Source organism: Phocoena sinus, chromosome 16 (assembly GCF_008692025.1).
Source record: "Phocoena sinus isolate mPhoSin1 chromosome 16, mPhoSin1.pri, whole genome shotgun sequence".
Lineage (NCBI taxonomy): Eukaryota > Metazoa > Chordata > Mammalia > Artiodactyla > Phocoenidae > Phocoena > Phocoena sinus.
The window spans coordinates 38687349-38709075 of NC_045778.1; the positions used below are offsets into that span (position 1 = coordinate 38687349).

General features: G+C 54.8%; 2 protein-coding genes across 2 annotated transcripts in view; both read left to right on the top strand.

The window, feature by feature from the left end:
• Positions 1-12663: 12663 nt before the first annotated feature.
• Positions 12664-14250, top strand: SLC18A3 (solute carrier family 18 member A3). Its single transcript, XM_032609294.1, has one exon. The coding sequence runs from the start codon at positions 12664-12666 to the stop codon at positions 14248-14250; it is 1587 nt and encodes a 528-aa protein (XP_032465185.1).
• Positions 14251-16260: 2010 nt separating this feature from the next.
• The window catches only part of CHAT (choline O-acetyltransferase), a 50305-nt gene continuing 44838 nt past the window's right edge, over positions 16261-21727 (top strand). The window contains 3 exon segments of the mRNA XM_032608521.1: positions 16261-16410; positions 18425-18527; positions 21466-21657. Of these exon segments, the coding sequence (XP_032464412.1) occupies positions 18462-18527; positions 21466-21657 (258 nt within the window). The 5' untranslated portion in view covers positions 16261-16410; positions 18425-18461.

A 21727-nucleotide genomic window follows, 5' to 3' on the forward strand; every position in this document is an offset into this window, starting at 1 on the left:
CCAGGCGGGGGCAGGGGGGGTGGTTAGGTGCTGGTAGGGGAAAGTGTAGCTGGCTTCTCTCTTTCTAGCTAACATTCAGCTCTGCATCCTGGCCTTGTTTCCTTTCCTTGTGCCCTCCTGGGGCATCCATTCCAGGGAAGGGAGACAGACAGTAAACATAATCTATAAACTGTGCATATGGGGACAGGTACACTGGAAAAAATAAAGCAGCTAGGGAGGGATAAGAAGTACTGGGGTGTGATTTTAAGCAAGGTGGTCTGGGAAGGCTTCATTAATAAGTGCGGATGGGAGAAAGGTGAGGGAATGAGACATGCAGATGGATTACTTTCCAGGCAGAGGGGAGAGCAGGTGCAAAGGACCTGAGGTGGGTAGAGCAGGCACACAGAGGACCTGCCAGCTTTGGCGAGGGTGGGGTCTAGACCAGAGTGCCTGGAGGCCGCCAGGAGGGCAGGAGGCTGACATCTAATCATCAAAGGACGGTAATTAAACAAGATGACATAGTTCCCAGGTTAGCTTGTCAGTCTTTTAAGGTAATAAACCTGGGTGTTGTCAGGGTGAAAAGAGGCACCCTCATAGTGCGAATGGAGGCCACATCGTGCTTTTAGAAAGCCATTTGGCTGTATGAGTTGAGACATAAAAATGGTCCTACCGTTTGGACCAGTCATTCCACATCCGGGACTGTATCCTTGAGAAAAATCCCAAACATGGGGATCTTTATATTGTGCCCTTCAATTAGCCATGAAAAGCCAGTTGGCTCCCTGGGGCCCTGGCACACTGCATCTCCCCAGTCCCAGGGCTCTGCACCCCAGCACACCCCACCCCTTACCCACGGCCCCCTGACCTGGCTTCCCACCTGGAACCCCTGCCTCAAAGTGTGACATTGGTCTCCTCCCCCGGCACCGCGTGGGTCAGGGTGTGCCTACCCCACCCGCTCCTTCCCGTCACTAGAGGAAGGACAGAGGCTTCCTGAGCCCATCAACTGTGCAGACTAAACACTCCACAAGGGAGGCTGGAATTTGCTCAATATCTGGGGTCAGATGAGACGAACGTTCCAGGTCATGCTGTCTGCTACCAGATGGCATCTGAGAAGTTCACGGGAAGACATGGTGCCAATCCACCTGTCACTTATTCATTTACAAACCCACGGACAGTCCATCCTGTACCAACCTGGACAGTCATGGAACCTGCCAATGGTCTAGCCCCTGGCTGAGGCCTCACAGCCCAGGGGAGACAGGCACATTCCTTATGAGGGGAGCACACACGTGTCACCAAGAATTCATTTTGAAACTAGCTTTAAATGGAGTTTAATTAATAGCATCTTAATTACCTGGGAAAACAGTGCTCTGGTTGGTTTCTTGACACAAAGCTGATCATGCTTTCAACTGAGTCACGTGATCTTCCCCACAGTCGGGGGCCCCGTCTGCACACCCACGTGGGGAGAGGTCTCCACACACCTGCATTCATGTCGCTGGCTATGAAGTCTCTGTGTCTCTGTCCGTGTCACCATCTGGAGCTCCAGGGATATGCAGGGGATTCCTGACAATTCTGAGTCAGGACTCACTATGGAACTTGACTCAGGTGGTCGGGATGTCCAGAGTCAGTGTCAGTCAGAGGTGTTCTGGGCCACCGTCCTGTGCCCCAGGGGGCCAGTTCTCTTCATCAGGATATAAGCTTTTTCTCCAGAACCTCCCACGACATCACCAGAAGTTTGGGGGTTGGAATCCCCAGCTTAGTAACCTAGACTTTCTTCGTCTCAGGGCCCCATCTTGTCACATGTCCACAGCGCAGGCCCCCAAAGTTCTTCAGTTGTACTTTAATATCGTCGTGCCTCAACAAGAAAGGGTCAGAGCTCCGCTCACTTTCCTCCTTGCAAATGCTTCCAAAAAAAAAAAAGCCGCTTTTTTTTTGTTTGCTCCACAATCACGGTGCCAGGTGCTGGGGACACAGTGGTGACAGATCTGAGAGGGTCACGGCTCGTGCATGAGAAGCATTGGCTGTTCTCAGTGCGCAATCACGGGCAGGACCGGGGGCACCGCTGTCCTGCAGTCGGCTGTGTGCTTCGCAGCCCTGTTCACATGTCCACCAGCCCTCCCTCACACCCTGCTCTCCCTGCTCCCAGATCCCGATACCCGCACTTCAGCACAAGCTAACTGCCCCCTCACCCCTGGAAGTACAGCCATAGCTCGACCTCGGAGGGAGGAGATCACTCCAGCTCTTTTTTTCCTTCTGTCCACATCTGAAGGGTGTGTAGGGAGCTGAGAGCCACCTCTGCAGCCGGGCCCACTGTGGCCTCTTGTCCTACTAGAACCTCGAGCCCCGATCAATCATCAAAGCCACATTTGTGGGCGTTGGGAGCATGGGCTTTGGGGCCACCTAGATTCAAACCCTGGCTCTGTTTCTCCCTGGCTGTGTGACCGCGAGTGAGTTATTTCATCTCTCTGTATCTCAGAGTCATCAGATATACATGGGAGAGAATCATAGTATCAACATGACAAAGCCCTTGTCAGGAAGAAGTGAGCCAGCGCCACGCTTTACAAGCTGCAAGTCACCAACCATTTTCTGGTTATAAATCCAGGTTAGTGGGTTATGACCAGCATTCAACATAAATATAGTGGAAACAAGAGCATGTCTCACTTCAGAGGTATCGATACATCTGTATGTGCATGTGGCACAAACCATCCGCAGATGTTTTTCTGCCTGTGAGGCACCGTTGTGGGCTTTGGAGATGTTAGATGGATTAAATACAGGTCAAGGTGGGGGGAAGACATGCAATCGAAGCCTGGAAGCCACCCTGCAAGTGCTAGGTTTGAGGTGTGTGCACGTGGGCCAGGATGCTCCCAGTGGTGAGTAACTTATTCTGCTGGGAAAGAAAACGTGGATGCCAGCGCGACACGGCATGTCAGGACCCTGGTGTCCTGGACAGGCAGCTGTGCATGTGTGGCCAGCCGTGCCAAGAGAAGCAGCACGGGAAGGGGCTGGAGTCACACACCGAGGGCCTTGAAAGCCAAGGTTACCTTTTGAGTTCGACCCTAGGCAATGGGAATTTAAAGCAGGATGACTGATTTAACAAATATCTATTGAGTGCCTACTATGGGGAAGATTTATGTTGTAAAACGTTGACTGTGAGAGCAGTTTGGGGGGTCAGGAGCTAGTGGCAATACTGAAGGCGGGGGATCTACCACGAAGCTACTGTAAGAGTCCTAGCATGAGATAATAAGGACAGAGGTCAGAACGTCTGGAGAAGGAGTCGTCAGGTACAGCCTCTGTATCTGGGGCTGTGTGGTCCCCAGCATCCAGGGGAGGATGGCAACTATGACCCTGCACACAGGTCAGGGGGAAAGAGCAGGGCTCTGGAGGTCACAGAGGAATTCCACAGCCCCCAAAAGCACAGAAGTCACATGGCCAAATGGATAAACCCATGGGCATGAGTCAGACAGCCCTGTGACCATGGCACATTACTCAAGCCCCTGCATTGCCAATTTATACAATGGGGCCAGCCCAGAAGAACACTTAGCTCACAGGGGTGTTATGATATTGAAAGCTAATAATGGTAAAAGCCTTCCACTGTGTCTGGCACAGGGCCAGGGGTCACACTAGGACTCCTTGCTGACCTCTCTTACATCACAGACATGCCTAGAGAAGGTGCTGGCAGGCAGCCTGAGAAAGGACCAACTTCTAGCCACTTACACACAAGTCAGGGAAACGGGGCTGAGTTCGTAGCACCGCTGCCCTCTCCAGACCCATGTTCACAACTAAGACCCATCCCTCCCCAATGACTTGGAGCCTGGGGGTGGGGGTACGTAGTATGCAGGCCCTGCAGGGCCAGCCCTCTCACCCGATGAGGGCTCCTCCTTGCATCTTCATCACCCACACCAGGGCCCCCGAGAGGGAATAGGTTTTCAAAGGCTTCAAGACAGATGATCTTGAACGTGTGACATTACCCAAGTACAGAGGGTTTCCCTGGTCCTCAGTGAAGATGGTCACTACATACGCATTCAGAACAATTCGCTCCAAAGCAAGCATCTCCCTTGGATTATTCACTGAGCCCTTCTGTGTGCAGAGAGTGTGCTGGGTGCTGGGGATGCAGCCCTGTGCAGCACGCATCTGCAAGGAACATCCTTCCAGAGTAATCGTCTGCCCTCCCTCCTGCTGGCCCCCAAGATTTCCCTGCCTCAAACCTACACTTTTCGGGTCTGACAATGGAAGTGACTCTGACCGATCAGTGCTCCCTTTTTGGATCAAGACAAGCCTCCAAAACCAGGAGAGCTGGCTGGCAGCCTTCACAGATCTTCTCGGTTTTCCCAACAGAACCAACTCTGAATGTAAAATACAGAGTTTCCCTACTGAACTGGTCAACCAGGGAAGCTTTTCAGCGAGGCTGCATTGTCAATGTGCCTTAAAGCAAACATGTTTCCTGGCTATCCCCAGGGTGTATCTGGGGTATTTTTCAGGAACACGTAAGCTTTTCTCTAAGTGTTCCTCTGTCCATTCCAGGCTCAACAGAATTTTGGCACAATGAGAAAGTCTACCCTTTTCAAAAGTGATAAACAGTTCTGTTCTTCCATTGCACGGTCATCTGTTGGGTGGGTTGTGTACCAGGTGCTGAGCGCAACCCAGCCACCTTAGATCCTTCCTGCAAGGACACACACCCTGGTAGAGGAAACAGACACATGAACACATCCTCATGGTACAGTATGACAAGTACAGTGATAGACACATGGAACTGATCCAAGGGAAGGAGAAATCAGTTTTATTTGGAAGGTGGGGCAAAGAGGCTTGATTTTATCGTAAAAGATGAGAAGTCACCTAGGTGGCTAGGGAGAGGTATAATTAACAACAGCATCAACTTACTTCACAAGGAATCTCAGTCCAACAACACCAAACCCTGTGAGGCATTGTCAATGCACCCATTTTACTAATGTGTAAGTAAGGTTTGGAGAGGTTAAGTAATTTTTCACAAGGTCAGAGAGTTAGAAACTTGCAGAGGAGAGACAACTCTGTACAGTTTTTTAAATGATGGAAACTAGATCCAGAGAATTTAAGAAAATTTGCTTAAGGTTAGACAGGTGATGGAATAGGAATCAAACCCAGGCCTCATATTGAGACCATAGAGGTAGATGAGTTATAGAGGACCTCTCATGTCAAGCTAAGGAATTTGGACTCTTTCCCATTGATGATGAAGAGGCTCTGAAGGGTTTTAATTGGTGTGTCCACTTCACCACATCCACTCTAATTTATCCTGCCCAATACGTATAACTGATAAATTCTAGTAGTGAAGAAGGAACACCAGTTTTAGCCACAATGGACATGTCCAGGGCAAAGATATTTTATTTAATGATGTTAGCCTATTAAATGATGATATTCTATTTAATGAGAATTACTACAATTCAGGAAGAAAAAAGACAAAGAATCTAATAGAAAAATGGGGAAAGAAAGTAGCAGCAATTTACAAAAAAGAAAATGCAGACGGCTAATACACATATGAAAAGGTAGTCAGCCAATTAAAACAATAATGTAATTAAAACAATAATGAATACCATTTTTCTCCCATCAGATTGACAAAAGGGAAAAAGAAAGAGCAAGTGTTAGCCAGGATATTTAGGACTGTGCCCTCTGTTTTGTGAGGGTATACACTTATGCAGCCACTTTGGAGGGCAATTTAGAAATTTCTTTTCAAATTTAAAAAGCACACAGATTGGTGGGATCGACCAAGTTCTGGTGTATCTCTGGGGGAAGCACCTCCATACAAGCACAAGGAGATTCACTGCAACATTGTCACACCTAAAAATTAGACATAACCCAAATGTCCACCTAAGGAAATAGCTGTAAACACTGGGGTCTGCTCATAACAAAAAATAATGTGCAACAGCTAAGAAAATCGTGCCATTTCTGTATAGACTAAAGTGGATACATTGTTGAGTGGAAAAGGAGAGAACTGCAGAATGATACATATATAACAACATTTATGTAAAAAGATACTTATGTAAACACAGAGGCTGCTTATGTTACATTTTATATGGGTTCATAGATATGTATGGAGAGGGTTTAGCAAGGGCTTGGAAAATACATGCTAAAAACAGGAACAGTGGTAGTCTGAGAGGTAACAGAAGGGACCAGGGTTGGGGGCCAGAAAGAAACATTTATAATGCCCTAATTTCTATGAGCAATCTCTATTTATGTACTACTTATGTGATTAATTTTCATTTTAATAAATGTAGAGATGGATTTCAAAACCACTGACACATCAGTTCCTCTGCAGTTTTATGGCCAGTGCTCGGCAGAACGCATAAGAAGCAAAATCTTGTTATTAGACACCCGGACACAGATCCTGCCTTCAAGGAGCTCTCAGGCTGGTGTGGGGGAACAGGTCCACCACCACGTGGGATTAAGTCCTGATGGGGAGTAGATAACGCAAGGGGATTCATGCTGGGAGGAAAGGGAGGTTATTCACATTATTTCAGGGATCAGGAAGGTATGGCAACCAAGGAGAGGCAAAGCTGGGCATGGGCCAAGAGAACTTCCCGTTCAAAGTAGGACCCAGCAATCCCACTACTGGGCATATACCCAGAGAAAACCACAATTCAAAAAGACACATGCACCCTAATGTTCATTGCAGCACTATTTACAATAGCCAGGTCATGGAAGCAACCTAAATGCTCATCAACAGACGCACGGATAAAGAAGATGTGGTACATATATACAGTGGAATATTAGCCTTAAAAAGGAATGAAATTGGGTCATTTGTACAGACGTGGATGGACCTAGAGACTGTCATACAGGGTGCAGTAAGCAGAAAGAGAAAAACAAATATTGTATATTATCACATATATGTGGAATCTAGAAAAAATGGTACAGATGAACCAGTTTGCAAGGCAGAAATAAAGACACAGATGTAGAGTACAAACATATGGACACCAAGGGGGGAAGCGGGGTTGGGGGTGGTGGTGGGATGAATTGGGAGATTGGGATTGACATATATACACGAATATGTATAAAATAGATAACTAATAAGAACCTGCTGTATAAAAAAATAAAATTTAATTTTTAAAAAAATGCAGAGGTGGGAGCTCCTGTGGCCATTAGGGAAGACAGGGAGAATGGGAGGTGGGGGGCAGGTTGTGGAAAGCCATGAGGCTGGGAGAAGAAGATGGACCCTAGTCCCAGGCATCAGGGGCCCCTGCAAGGTATGTTGGTCCCTGAGAACGTGCCTGAAACTTTACAGAGAAAAGAAGTTTGGCATCTGTGCAAGAGTGGGTTGGCCAGGTCAGGAGGCAAAGGAAAAGTTGGAATGTAATTCACTGCCCCAGTGCAAAGGAAGATGTGCACTCTGTGCCAGGGGCAGGGGTGGTCTTGATGGAGGAGGGAGATGAACCTGAGAAACTCATTCGATTGGGGTGGGAAGTGAGTGGAGGGAGCAGAGACAAAGGGGATTTTGAGGCTCTGCTTCCACTCAGTGATTTACAGGAAAGCGGGTAGAGGCCGCCCCTTCTCTGGGAGCTATACAGAGGAGCTGTAAGTCCCACACACAGTGCAGGAGCTGCAGTCCCCTTCTTTTCCCATTGGAGCCCAGCTATGCTGTGCATAAGGCAAGTCTGGCCCCTAAGGACAGGCTGGCCAAGGGCAGGCAGGCAGGCACGTAGTCCTTCTGGCTTCCAGCCACCAGACTCACAGGCTTCCGGGAAAGGCTGACAGGGCCGCTCTGTTGCTTTGAATCTGGAAATATGTGGCTGGGGAAACCTAAATTAATTAAGCGATGCTGAGGCCCTGAGGCCCCCCCCGCCGAGGAAGCACACAAGGGAGGGGTTGGCGAGGGCAGGGTAAACTGCACCCCCCCTCCCAGTATTGGAATCCAGAGAGGCTCATGAGCCTCATTGGAATGAAGCCGGCACTCAAGTGCTTTCTGGGAGACAAAGAAATAATAAATCAAGAGCAGGTGCCCTGCCCACACACTGCCACTACCACCACCAACCTGCTTCTCCACAGATACATGGCCATTTCCCGTCTCTGGGACCAGATGTCTCAGTGAAGCAACAAATGGCAAGGCCCTGGAACTGACCCAGTCCATGACCTTCTCAGAAAAGAGGCCATGATGGACTGATGCCTCCCTCCAAAGCAGCCCCCCTCCATACACAACTCCCCCAGGACCCCCCCAAATACACACACACACACACCAGACCTCACCCAGGCACAGGTGCAAGATGGCTATCCTTCCACCCCCTCCCTCCCTAAGCTGCCACATACCGGGACTCCCCGAGTCCCCAGCAAGCTCCACTATGGCACCAGTCCGGTGTAGAAAAATTTTTTGTTTTTCCTAGCAGACTGAGGTCACAACTGTAGGCAATGGATAAAATGAGAAGGAAGATTGCTAGCCAGAAATCATCAACATGTCTCTATTCATACAAAGCAATAATAATTAAAAGCTCCCACTAAGTGTCAGGCATTGAGCTAGATACTTTCAAGTAAGTCATCTCATAATCTTCATTCATCCTGGAGCAGGATAGCACGGTGGCTGAGAGCTGGATGCTGGGGCTAGCCTGCATGAAGTCTGTCTCCACCACTTGAGAGCTCTCTGACTGTGGATGAATTTCTATACCTTGGCGTCCTTACCTGCAAAAAGGTAGTATGAAGGTTGATAAAGGATTAAGTGAATTAATGTTTATAAAATGCTTAGAACGGTGCCTGGCACTTTATAAACACATCTATGTGTCTTATAAATAAGTTCCTTGCTTTACTCATTCCACTTACTAGATATGTACTCTCTAGTAATAGTTACTACATCTGGTGGAGAAAAGAGAGAAAAAATTGCTTTCATTTTCTCCAGCAGAATTGGATGGGAAGTTCCCTTTTGCCTGCGAGTTATGCTCAGATAGAGGACTCTCTGGGAAGGAATTTACCAAGAGTTCTGGTGAAGGGGAAGCCACAGGTGCAGGAAGATGGAGGGTCAGGGCCCTTGAGGGAGGCTGGTTGGCAAGTTGCAAAGCCTGTACCAGCACCCTGGACAGCTCCCTGCAGGCCAGGGCCAGAATAGAGGTTGTTCCCCTCCTGCCAAGGCTCAGCTTTTTGCTGCGGCAAGGCGTCCTGGCCTGCTGCCAACTCCTCCACCCTAGTCCTTGGGGCTGCTGATGCACAGTGGGGGGTTGCCTTCTAAGCTGGAAGTGGGAGGGTGAGAGAATTTAGTGTCCCTGGAGCTTCCTTAAGGAGCTGGTCCTGGACCATCTTTCTTCCTTCCTTCCTTCCTGCCTGCCTGCCTGCCTGCCTGGGTGAAGTCTGGGGTGTGTGTGTGTGTGTGTGTGTGTGTGTGTGTGTGTGTGTTTTGGGGGAGATGTCCTGGTGAGTTTTGTGTGGAGGGCTGCTGCTTTGGAGGGAGGCATCAGTCCATCCTGGCCTCTTTTCCTTCCATGGATCTTCATCTGCCCCTCTCCTTGGCACTGACAGGGAGGGTGTGGTCACCTTGCACAAAGAGCAGCAGAGGCGTGATGAGGCACAAGGAATAGGGAAGCAGCATGAGGACAAGACTGGTCCCCATGGCCTGGGTTTAAATTTAGGCTCTACTGCTGGAATCTCAGGCAAGTGACCCAGCTTCTCCATGCCCAACTTCCTCATCAATAAGACAGGGGAAATAGCACCTACGCTGAACCAGGATTGAGTGAGAATTAAATAAAGCAGCACACACAACACCTCTGGCACAGAGACGTGCTTAATAAATGAACCTGTTTCCTGCCATAGGGGAACAGAGGACTGGAGAATTAGGCATGAGCCCAGAGATAACTTGCCTTCATGCTCAGGAACAGCCATGAATTCTGTGGGCCAGAGAGCTGGAAGAAGGGATCTGCATCTTGAAGGCCCTGGGAAAGTTTCTCTTCTCTAAGATTCCACTGTTCTTTAGCCACGAGAAAGAAAACTTCTGCCTTAAATTCCAACCCCCCTCTTTCAAATCAGATAAGGCAAACAACATATGCCTACATAATAATTGCTCAGTAGGTTGGAAGACTGTCCCTTTAAAAGCCTCATAATGGGAGAGTCAGAAGGGACCAGAGGTCTCCAACTCAAAAGACCAGAGAGTGAGGCAGGTGATGTAAATTTGTGCAGCCAGCTGGAGAAAGACTGCAATGAGCTGGAGAGGGTGTGTACTGACTAACGGCCTTCAAATAAAATTTAAAATAATTATCTCGCCCAACGGAGCCCTTCTACAGCACCCATTTCCTGCTGAGGGCTGCAGCGAGTTAGGTGTCCCCTAACCCCTTACTTAACAGAGACCAAGGCTGTGACTTGCCCAAGGTCACCCAGAGCCAGGCCTGTCCCCATACTGGAACTTTTTCCCTCCCTCAGACAGAGGACAGTTTGGCCACTTCAGAGCAGGTGTTGGCAACTCCTTAAGTGGAAGTTTCTTCTCCTTCCCTGAGGTGTCTGGGTGGGTGGAGAGATTGGGCAATGGGTGGCAAGGCTGCTGCCTCTCACCCTGGCATGCTGGTCTCCATCACCTCATCCGACAGCTATCTCAGGGACAGAAGCCAACTTTCCAATGCCTTCTGGGCGTCTAACCAGCCAAGACACAGCCTGGAATGATAATGCCTGCTTAACCAGCGGGGCGAGCCAGGAAGCCAGCGTACCCCTGAAACTTTTATCTGCTCTTTACAAGACCCACAACTGTAAAATGAAGATAAAACAACACACCTTACAGATGATAATAATAACCACAGCAGCCACTTACATTGCTCTTACTGTGTGCCAGGCACCCTAAGCAGTGGGTACTATTATCCATTTTACAGATAAAGAAACTGAGGGATAGAGAGGCGAAGTGATTCCCCCCCTTCCTCCCAGGCGCCCTAACTAGTAGGTGGCAGAGCCAGGAGCCATCTCAGTCCTCTGCCTCTAAAGCCCAAGTTCTTTCCACTGTATCAGGATGCCTCCTTCGGGGTGGGGAGCACCGTAAGGGAAGAAGCGGTGTCTAATGGTAGTTTGCTTTTGAGGCCAGAAGGATGGGAAGAATCCTCTCTGACTCTGGAAGAAAGGGACAAACTGTAATCTCAACAGCACAAATCTCCCAGCCTCCACTGCCTCAGAGCCTCTCTCCGGCCAGTCCGCAGACCAGAACATGGACTCGATGTGCCATCCATGGTCAACGCTGGGGACGCATTAGGCCCAGCGCAAAGCCAGGGCGGCTCACCTTGTCTTCTGAGAACGGGGCGTCTCAGCGGGTGTGGCCCTCTTAAGGTGAGCCCCCCTTGAGCCTCTGCTGAGAGCAAAGCTGCTGGATCCTGCCCAGGAAATGGTTTCGGCGCCCACGCGGGGTCTCTTACGGCTCCAGGCGTAGACCCCTGCCACATCACTCCCTGAGCCCACCCGGGACTTGGAGGCAGCTCTGGAGATTGGAGGTGGGGGTGGGGTTGGGAAGGGGGCGGGACCTCGCAGGAGCGGAGGGAGGGCTTGGTGTAGTGCGAAGACTGCCTGGGAGGAGTTAGAACGGGGAGGGCGTGAGGAGGCGGGAAGGGAGAAGAGGCGGAGCTGCCGGACCCGGACAGTTAAAACGGAAAGGGGGCGCACTGGTTAGGAGAAGGAGGTGGGGAAAGCGGTAGGGTGGGCGGGGCAGAGCTGATATTGGGGGCCCCGGGTGGGGACGAAGCGCCTTCACCCCTCAATCCCCAGATGCTCTTAGTCCGGAGTTCTCTGCTGTGACATTCTCCCGAAGGGCCGGTCGGTCGGAACCCAGTCCAGCAGTATGCGCCTCCCCTCCCCGGCGTGGAAGGGGCCAGGGGGCGGGGCCAGAGAAAGGGTTGAGGGATCTGTAGTCGGCGCCCCTCCAGTCACTGCCCCACATTCCAGCTGCGAGAACAGATGGACGTAGCCGCGGCTCACCTCGGGGACTCCTTACCCGCTGCGCGCTGAGATCCAGGCTAAGGCGGAGATCTGGAGCCCCTAGCGCCCCCCTCTCCCGCGGGGCCGGGGGAAAGCGGCCGCTGTGTGCCCCTCTCCGTGGGGAGAAGAGCGGGCGCGGACCCCACGAGTCCTAGAACTGCTGGGGCGGAGAACCTGCTTGTCGCGCGGCGCACCCATCCTCAGGGTCTTGGCCAGGACTCTTTCCGCACCGAGACCCCTTTCTGGGGCTTCCAGCCTTGGCGCATCTGGGGAGAGGACCCCCTCCCGGCAGCGCCCCGCCCCCAGCCCCCGCCCCGCCGACGTCGCATTAGCATGAGCGACGCAAGTGGCCCGGGCACCACTCGGGGGCCGAGACTCGCCGCGTCACAGCCCCGAGTGTAAAAGAAAAAAAGAGTAGGCGGCGGCGGAGGAGGCAAGAGCCGACGCGAGGGGAGGGGAGAGCGGCGGGGCGAGCGAGCCGGCGGGCGGGCGGCAGCAGCATGCCCCTCGGCCTGCTCAGGCGGCCTCTCAGCGCTGCGGGGGTGGCTCCCTGCGCGCCCGAGCCTCAGAGCGCTCAGTCTCCGGCTCCGGCGCCTTGGCACGGCCGCCTTTCCTGACCGCCCCTGAGCCCAGCGGCGGCGGGTCCCGAGCTCGGTTCCGGACAGCGGCGGCGCCTCGCCGGACAGGGTCCTTGCCTTTCCCGGCGAGCAGGGTTCCCCGAAGTTCCGCGCCCTGGTCTCTGCACTGCAGGGCGCGCGCGCCCGGCCCCGGCCGAAGCGTCCTCGGAAGAGCGGCGGGGTGCGGGTGATGGAACCCGAGGCGCCGGCGGGTCAGGCCCCGGCGGCAGCCAGCAAGCTGTCGGAGGCGGTGGGCGCGGCGCTGCAAGATCCCCGGCGGCAGCGGCGCCTGGTGCTGGTCATCGTGTGCGTGGCGCTGTTCCTGGACAATATGCTGTACATGGTCATCGTGCCCATCGTACCCTACTACGTGCACTCGGCCAGCGAGAAGCCCACCCTGACTTCCAAAGTGTGTGTGACCACCCTGCCGCCGCCCACTCCGGCCAATGCCAGTGCAGACACGGTCAACACCTCGGAGTCCTCGACGGCCGCGATGCCGGCCAGGTCTACCGCGCAGCCCCAATACCCCACCGACAACGAGGACGTGAAGATCGGGGTGCTGTTTGCCTCCAAGGCCATCCTGCAGCTGCTGGTGAACCCCCTGAGCGGGACCTTCATCGACCGCATGAGCTATGACTTGCCGCTGCTTATGGGCCTGGGCGTACTGTTCGCCTCTACAGTGATGTTTGCCTTTGCGGAGGACTACGCGACGCTCTTCGCCGCGCGCAGCCTGCAGGGTCTCGGCTCGGCCTTCGCGGACACGTCTGGCATTGCCATGATCGCCGACAAGTATCCTGAGGAGCCGGAGCGCAGTCGTGCCCTGGGCTTGGCGTTGGCCTTCATCAGCTTCGGAAGCCTAGTGGCGCCGCCCTTCGGGGGGTTCCTCCACAAGTTCGTGGGCAAGACGGCGCCCTTTCTGGTGCTCGCCATGGTTTCGCTGCTCGACGCCCTGTTGCTGCTGGTCGTGGCCAAGCCCTTCTCCGCCGCGGCGCGGGCGCGGGCCAACCTGCCAGTGGGCACGCCTATCCACCGCCTCATGCTGGACCCCTACATCGCCGTGGTGGCAGGCGCGCTCACCACCTGCAACATCCCCCTCGCCTTTCTCGAGCCTACCATCGCCACGTGGATGGAGCACACGATGGCGGCGTCCGAGTGGGACGCAGGCATAGCCTGGCTGCCGGCCTTCGTGCCGCACGTGCTAGGTGTGTACCTCACAGTGCGACTGGCAGCGCGCTACCCCCACCTGCAGTGGCTGTATGGCGCCTTCGGGCTGGCAGTGATAGGCGCCAGCTCGTGCTTGGTGCCCGCCTGCCGCTCCTTTGCACCACTAGTGGTCTCGCTCTGCGGCCTCTGCTTCGGCATTGCGCTGGTGGACACGGCGCTGCTGCCCACGCTCGCCTTTCTTGTGGACGTGCGCCACGTCTCGGTCTATGGCAGCGTCTACGCCATTGCCGATATATCCTATTGCGTGGCCTATGCGCTCGGGCCCATAGTGGCGGGCCACATCGTGCACTCGCTTGGCTTCGAGCAGCTTAGCCTCGTTATGGGCCTGGCCAACCTGCTGTATGCGCCCGTCCTGCTGCTGCTGCGCAACGTGGGCCGCCTGAAGCGCTCCCGCTCCGAGCGCGATGTGCTGCTGGATGAGCCACCGCAGGGTCTATACGATGCTGTGCGCCTGCGGGAGCGCCCTCTGTCCGACCGGGAAGGCGCGCCTCGCAGCCCGCCAGGCCCCTTTGACGCATGCGAGGACGACTACGACTACTACACCCGCAGCTAGCAGCCCCGCTTCTCCTCCAGGCCACCCGCCCACTCCCCACCCCCGGGTCAAGGTGGCTGCTCTGTGAGCACACTGGCCAGCTCAGGCTCAGGTCCCGCCTCCTGCAGCGAGTACCCCAGCCCCTCCTCCGTCTTGATTTCCCCTGCCCGAGTCGCCTCCCTATGACCCTTTCTGTGTCCTCCTCCCTTTCCTCCAATGGGGCGTGGAGCACCGAGGCACGTGAACTTATGTGCTCCTGGCAAAGACGAAGAGGCGCGCGGGTCGCCACCTCGGGGCTCCCCGATGTAGAGCCGTGCTTCTGTTTGTCCTTCCTTCCGTTCCTCCCAGTGCCAACTTGGCCCGCTGCGCTGCGGTGCCTCCGGGCCGAATCAATAAACTATATCTGTACGAGACCGAGTCTCTTTACTGATGGGGTGGGCGGCCGGGCAAGGGGCCAGGGCAGAATGGGAGGGTGAGCTGGGTCTAACCCAAATCCGGGTCTCAGTCCAGCGGGCATGCAGGAAGCCTGTTGCTCTTTTGCTACCTGGAAAAGGAGATACGAAAGAAGCAAACTCAACAAGGGCTCCCACCCACAAACACCCTGGTGCCTAGGCCAGCCTCAGCCCGCGACAGCCCCTCCCTCACCCAGGCCTAGCGCAGCGCCCCAGGGCGCCGCCCGGGGGAGCCTGAGGACCCTCTCCCTCTGGGTGCGCTGGTCCCGCCCCTTGAGGACACACCCTGAGTCTAAGGCAGAGCTCTTAGGCGCCCAAGCTTCCCTTCCCTTCGAGCCTGGCAACCTGTCCCGTCCAGTCTCCGAAAGGGAATAGGGGTGGAATTGTTACGGGCAGCTGAAAAAAAACCGGCTGCATCCTTAAGGGCTTGATTTCTCGAGACGCGTGTGTGTGATTGTGTGTTCGTTAGACCGCTGGACTCTATCCTACGAGGAGTGGAGGAACAGTTGTCGATGTGTCCGCTGTGTCCCAGCTATGCGGGCTTGAGTCAGGGCTGGAGAGAATGATAGTGTGAGAGCTGATAGCAACCCCACCCTACCCGGTCCTGAGTGCAAGCAAGCGCCCAGGGCTGCCAGAGAAGTCTCCCCACCTTGAGTGGGGGTCCCCAGAGTCCCAGACCAGCGTGTGTGCACCACTCCCAGTCCTGCAACCTGTGGCCTCCTGAAGGCTGCAGAGTCCTCGGATTCCGGCATGGAGAGGTCGCCGTGTTGGGGTACGCCTCTGTATTAGACAACGTCTGTGGGGGTCTGTACTGCTGGTGTGTGCACGTCTGTTCTGACTCTGTGTGTCCGGCTGTGTGTGTGTCTGTCTGAGCAGGGTCTCTCTTTGTGAGTCTGTCTGTGTGTGTTCGTGTGTAAGGATCTATATGGGGTGGGGGGGGGAATGCATTGTCTGGGAGGAATGTCTGCCTCTGGCTGCGTGTCTCTAAGCATCCCCAGGTCTGTATCCTGCATATTCCCCGTAGTGCCAGCTGGGATGAGTGGGAATAGAAAAGGACCTGCAGTGATCGATAAACAGGTTGTTTTATTTATTATTATTATTATTATATTGTAAAAGGAGTTGTAATAAGGTTTGAGCCTGCCCTAGACAGTGGGGAGGGCACAGATTTATCCAGACCCAACCCTCCCCAGGGTTCTGCAGAGGCAGCCACGGCTAGGATAAAGGGGTTAGGGGAGCGCAGGGACTGGGGAAGGCTGAGCTGAGGGCGATGGGCACGGGCGGGGCCACGTTCTGCAGCCCCCCCATCTCGGGCCTGGATTCCGCTGCCTTTGCTGGAGATCGTCCGGGAAGCCGTCAGAGCACGGGATGGGGGCCGGGAGGTGGGATCCCGGAAGGCGGCGGAGTGGTGAGGCGGGGTGGAGAGGGGGGGACAAAGGATGGAGAGGGTGAGAGGTAGGGGTGGGGCTGGGGGGAGGGAGGAAAAGGGAGAAAGGGGAGGGAGGAGGAACAGGAGGAAAGAGGGGAGGCGACTGGCGCGGCCGGCTCGCTCGCAGCCAGTCGCGAGGCCTGGGGACCCGGCGACGTCGGAGGCTCTGCCACCGACTGAGGCGGTGGCCCCCACCTCCGCACTGCTGACGCGCCCCCGAATCCCTTCCGGCTCACATTCTAGCCCCTAGTTCTGCTGGGTGCGGTGCAGCGGCGGCCGAGGCAGCAGAGACGAGGAGAGCAGGTGAGTAGGGCTGGACTGGCGGAGCACAGCGCGGGGAGCCGGGAGCGCAGGGAGGCTCCGTCCAGGGACCGCGCCGGGGCCGGGAGGCCCCAGAACCCGCGGAGTCCTCCGAGTCCCGAAGGGCAGTGGCCGTCGGGGGACGGCCAGGAGACTGCGGGATTCTGTGGCTCTGGTGTTTCTCCACCGAGGGTGGGGGCAGGGGACGGGGAGCTGGATGGTGCGAAGTTGGGGGAAAGGGCTTGGACAGGCTTGACTGTCAGCTTCGCGGCTTCACGTGTGTGTCCACACTTCTGAACCCCCATCTGCTAAGTGCCAAGGTCTGCACTTTCCGTGCCCAGTTGGAGGGTCTGCAGGTCTCACTCCAACCCCCTGAAGTGCTGGCATGCACCTGCCTCTCTCCGACTCTCTCGCGGAGGCGGGAGATGGGGTGCAGGCGTGGGCGCAAGTGGCAAGTATAAGCCGGGTGACAGGTAGCCCCTGGAGCACGCGGGCAGCCTGTGGTGCCCGGGCTGAGCTGGGCTTCGGCTTCCAGGGCAAAGCAGAGCCCCCTCCAGGCAGGCTTCAGAAGCCAGGCTGGTGGGAGTGTGAAGTGGAGGGCACCAAACTGACATAGAAAGATACCGACACAAATACACCCTTTAGGCGCCAGCCCAAGGGCCAGTGAGGAAGAGCAGCTGGCCGACAGGAACAAAGCCCTCCCATTTGGCACCCATGAAACCATCCTACTTCAGTCTCTTGTGCCCCTCCGAGACATGGGGTCTCTGAGGCTTGACTAGTATCTTCTCGCTATGGGCTGGCTGGGGGCCAGAGCAAGAGGAGGTATTGGCTGCATTGTCTATAGGGCTCTTACCACCTTGCCCTTGCCCTACTCACCCCCTCAAAACTCCCGTGGCGCTGGGGTCGACTCTCATCTGGATACCGTTGCTTCTGCTTTGCAGTGGGTAGTGGCAGCCCCTATGCTATAGGGCGCTCGCTGGTCTGGGGACCACCTAGTCCCGAGTGCTGTGGCACAGTGCCCACAAGGACTCTACATTCTCTGCCCAGTGCTACCAGGCAACCCCAGGCTCCTCCACCCCTGGACCGGGATTATCTATCTTTCTGGATGCTGTGTCTTAGGGTCAGCTGTGCCTTGCACCCAACCCCCCTCTCCCACTGTGTCTGCCTGGGGGTAGAATGGGCTACGTCTTAGCTTTAGGCTCTTGGGAGAGAATAGGGGATGGATGAGTGGAAACCATGGGTGGGCACTTATGCTTATGCAGGCTTATGCTTAGGGTTAGAGGTTGGGCCCCGGTAACCTTAAAAACTGGCTTTTGCCCCTCTTGGCCTGGCTCACTTCTACTGTACCTTCAGAATTAATCCACCTCCTTACAGGCCTATTCAGGGGACCCCTAGGGGCCTGGGCTGCCTAACTTCCCTGTACCGTCTCCCTCAGCATCCTCATGCCACCTACACTGGCAGCCAGCCGACCAGAGACTGCCTAAGTCGCAGCCCATCCAGCAGGGTCCTCCCTGCCTTGGCCACGGGCCAGTCTCCGATAAGCCTCGAGTGTCTCCTGGAGCCCAGAGCCTTAGAGGACCTTGTATTCATTCATGTGCGCATGCATTCCTTGTACTCAGCCACCCAACACTGATTTTACTCCATGCCAGGCACAGGGCTACGGCTCCGAGGTGAAGCACTGAACACGGCAGGTGTAGTCTTGCCCCGGAGAAGCTCACAGTCTAGTGGGAAAGAGATTTTAATCTGCAAAGCACATATCTATCGGGTCCCAGGCAGGAACAGCGCAAGTGCTCTGCCAGTGACCCCTCATGGATCTGGAATGAGAGGACACTGTGGTCAGTGTGTGGACTGGTCTGGAGGTCAGGAGTTTGGGACCAGGCCCACAAGGAGGGCTGTGAACACTACTGCCCAGCTCTGGCCTCCTCACAGGGCAGAGGCAGGGTACCAGGCTATGGGAAGTGAAGGGTCCGGTCTAGGTGGCTCTTATATTGATGCCTCTCTGCTTCTTGGTCCCCAGGTCCACACCTCTGCTTCCCCAATCAGGAGTCACCAAGATGCCCATCCTCAAAAAAACACCCCCTAAGATGGCAGCAAAAAGTCCCAGCAGTGAGGAGGAACCTGTAAGTGACGTTTGGATCCCTCTCCCCCACTCACAAACTTTTGCTTCCAGAACAGTCCTGAGAGGGACTGACCCCCAACTTTTGCCTGGCCCCTAGCCCTGTGCTCTCCTGGGCAGGAGGCCCAGGCTGCAGCCCTGCCCCAAGTTTGCTGAGGAGCCCGGGGAGGCCTGGAGGGGCTGGGAGTGGCGTCAGGGAATACTGAGGGAATGCTGACAGCCACACTTCCTAACCTCCAAGGCCAGGGAGAGCCCTTGACCTGAGCCGGGCACTCTTTTTTCTCTCAGGGCCTCCCCTCTCTCCAAGTTCCACCTCCAATGGCTGTGAGCCCAGTGGAACTGCCTTAGGGTGAGGCTGAATTCCCTACTCTAAGCCTTGTCACATCCCAGCGCCAGCTGCTGTCAGCCCTGGAGCCTTAAGCGCCGTCTTCCCCACTGGCTTGAGACAATGCCACCCTTCCCTGGGCAGGCATCCTCCTTCCCCACCACACTCAACCCACCTTCCAGAGTGATAGAGCGACACATCTGATCTTCAGGCTGTTGCACACGGCGGTTCCTGTCTTCTTGACACCCCTTTACCCCAACCCTAACCCCAGGGCTTCATTTGAAAACCTGATCAGAACTTTCTGGCTTCTCCTCATGAAGTTGCTCACCACATTGTCCAGACAAACAGCCTGACAAACACCTCTGTTTTTGCCTCTGGTCCGTGGCACGTCCCTCCCTTTGGACTGTGGCTGCCTTGAGAGCAGGCTCTGTATCTCCATTGTCCCTGAGACCAGCCCAGAAATGTGAGCCCTGGCTCACATAAATTGCCCAGAAATATTTATTGATCTAAGACCCCAGGGCCCAAAGACCCTCATTTGTACAAGTCCCTGCCTCTGTACCCAGGCAAGGCCAGAAGCCCACGAGAGTCTGGGAAGAGCCCCAAGGGGCTGAGACATCTGAGCAGAGATTTCCTGCTGCTTCACTCCTTCTTACCCATCACTGATCCCCCATGACCCAGGCTGAGTCACTGTCAGAGCTCCGAAGAAGGGTAGCCTGTTTCTAGCAGGGGCTCTAGCCAGATCTGCTGGCACTCTTGGCCAAACCACCAGCTGGACTGCGCTTTCTGTAGATGCTTCCCCACTCACCCACCACACAGACCCCCAAGACCCCAAGAGAAGGAAGAGGGAACTAGAGCAGCTTGGTGGGGAGGCTGGACCTGCCTCTCTGGGAGTGCGCGGAGCAACCGGGAATGCTGCCCGGACCCATCCTCAAGGGTTACCCAGGGCAGGAGCAGCCTGTAGTTGGCACTGACACCCTCCTCCCTCCCCCTAGGGCAGTGAACTCTAGAGACAGGCTCAGACAGGCAGAGCCCCTTCCCTCATCAGCACACGCGCTCCGGCTCACTCACACTTGGGGTCCTCACACTTGGGGTCCACCTGCCCAGAGCTCCCGGGAATGCGGGTGGGGGTCCTCTTCAGTCCTTGCAGCAGCAGGAGCAGAGCACAGGTAAGCATTCAATGGACCCCCTTCACTCCACAGCCTGGCCGGGGTGGAAATTCACTGACCCCACCAACCCACAGAGGAGAAACCCCTGAAAAGAAGGCAGCCCACCATGTGCCAGCTTTGTAAAGTTTAAGTAGCAGCATGAAGAGTCCTGGTTTCCGATTGTGACCAGCTAAGGGAGGAAGAGGGAAAAGGATGGATGGAAAAGGGAGCAAGGGAAAGAACGCCCAAGGAGGAAGGAGCAGAAGGGCTGTCGGGGGGGTGGGGGGGTGGGGGGGGCGGGGACTGATTTCAGGTCCTGGCTCTGCCATAGAATGGCAGGATGAGTTTGGACTAGGCTCTTCACCCTCTGGTCCTCAGTTCCCTCATCTGAAAATGGGACAAAAATTCCTTCCCAGGCTAAGCCATAACACTGTTGAACGCACACAAGATCCCAGGGTGAGAGAGCTCGTAAACTGAGAAGCCCAGATCAGGAGGACATGGGTAGGGAGTTCTACTTAGATTCTTGAGACACTTTGGGGGCCCCCAGGTATTACGGGTTTTCTCTTAGGAATCCATCTGGAGGGATAAGGATAGTAATATCATAACGTTTTATGATGTGCCTAATTGGGGCCAGTTGTTTCTCTTATTTAATTCTCTCTGTGCCCCTCTCACATAGGAATTGTTATTTATGTCCTATGAATGAGGAAGCTGAGGCTTGGAGAGATTAAGAATGGAAAAACTTCCAATGCATTTCCCCCCTACCCACATGGAGCTAAATGCCCCTCCCTGTGTTTCATAACTGGGAGGGATTTAATAAGGAGACCAGTGCATGAGTCACCTTCCCAGGAAATATCATGCAGAATTCTGGTCATTAGGGCAAGCAGTGAACTACACCTCGCACCACCTTTCAACTGTCCAAATCTCTCCATTAAAGTCACACCCTTTGGGTCTGGAGATCAACTGGACTGTGGAGCCCCAGCTGGGAACAAGTCCTAAATTAAGAGTGGCCAGCAGTCAATATCAATAACAGGACCGTTTCATCTTATACTCATTCTTTATGGTTTGTAGGCACTTTCCTATTCGTGATCTCTTTGATCTTATGAGAGATAGAGGTTATTACTTCTGTTTTACAGGGTAGGAAACTGAGGCACAGAGGTAGGGGTGATTTGCTCAAGATCACACAGGTGGTCAGCAGCAGGGTCGGGGCATGAACCCACGTCTGTCTGGTGTCAGCCTCAAGGTCTTTTCCTCTGCACTTTGTCCCCTCCTAGAGACCAGGATGGGGCGTGGGAGAAAGCTAACAGGAGCTTCCTAAGTTCACAGTTCTGCTGAGCTGAGCCCTGGAAACAGATGAGTCCCAGGATAGGGAACAAAGATGGGGCAGATCGAGACAGACACAGGGCATCAATTTGGGGACAGGCGTGGGCCACACATGAGAAGAGGAACCAAAGCCTGTGAACCTTCTCTTCCAGGGGCTGCCCAAACTCCCCGTGCCCCCGCTGCAGCAGACCCTGGCCACCTACCTGCGGTGCATGCAGCACCTGGTGCCTGAGGAGCAGTTCAGCAGGAGCCAGGCCATCGTGCAGCGGTTTGGGGCTCCCGGTGGCCTCGGTGAGACCCTGCAGCAGAAGCTCCTGGAACGGCGGGAGAAGACAGCCAACTGGGTAAGAGCTGCTGGGAGGGGGCAGACAAGGAACCCATGGGTCAGGGGGCAGAAAGCAGTCATGGAGACAG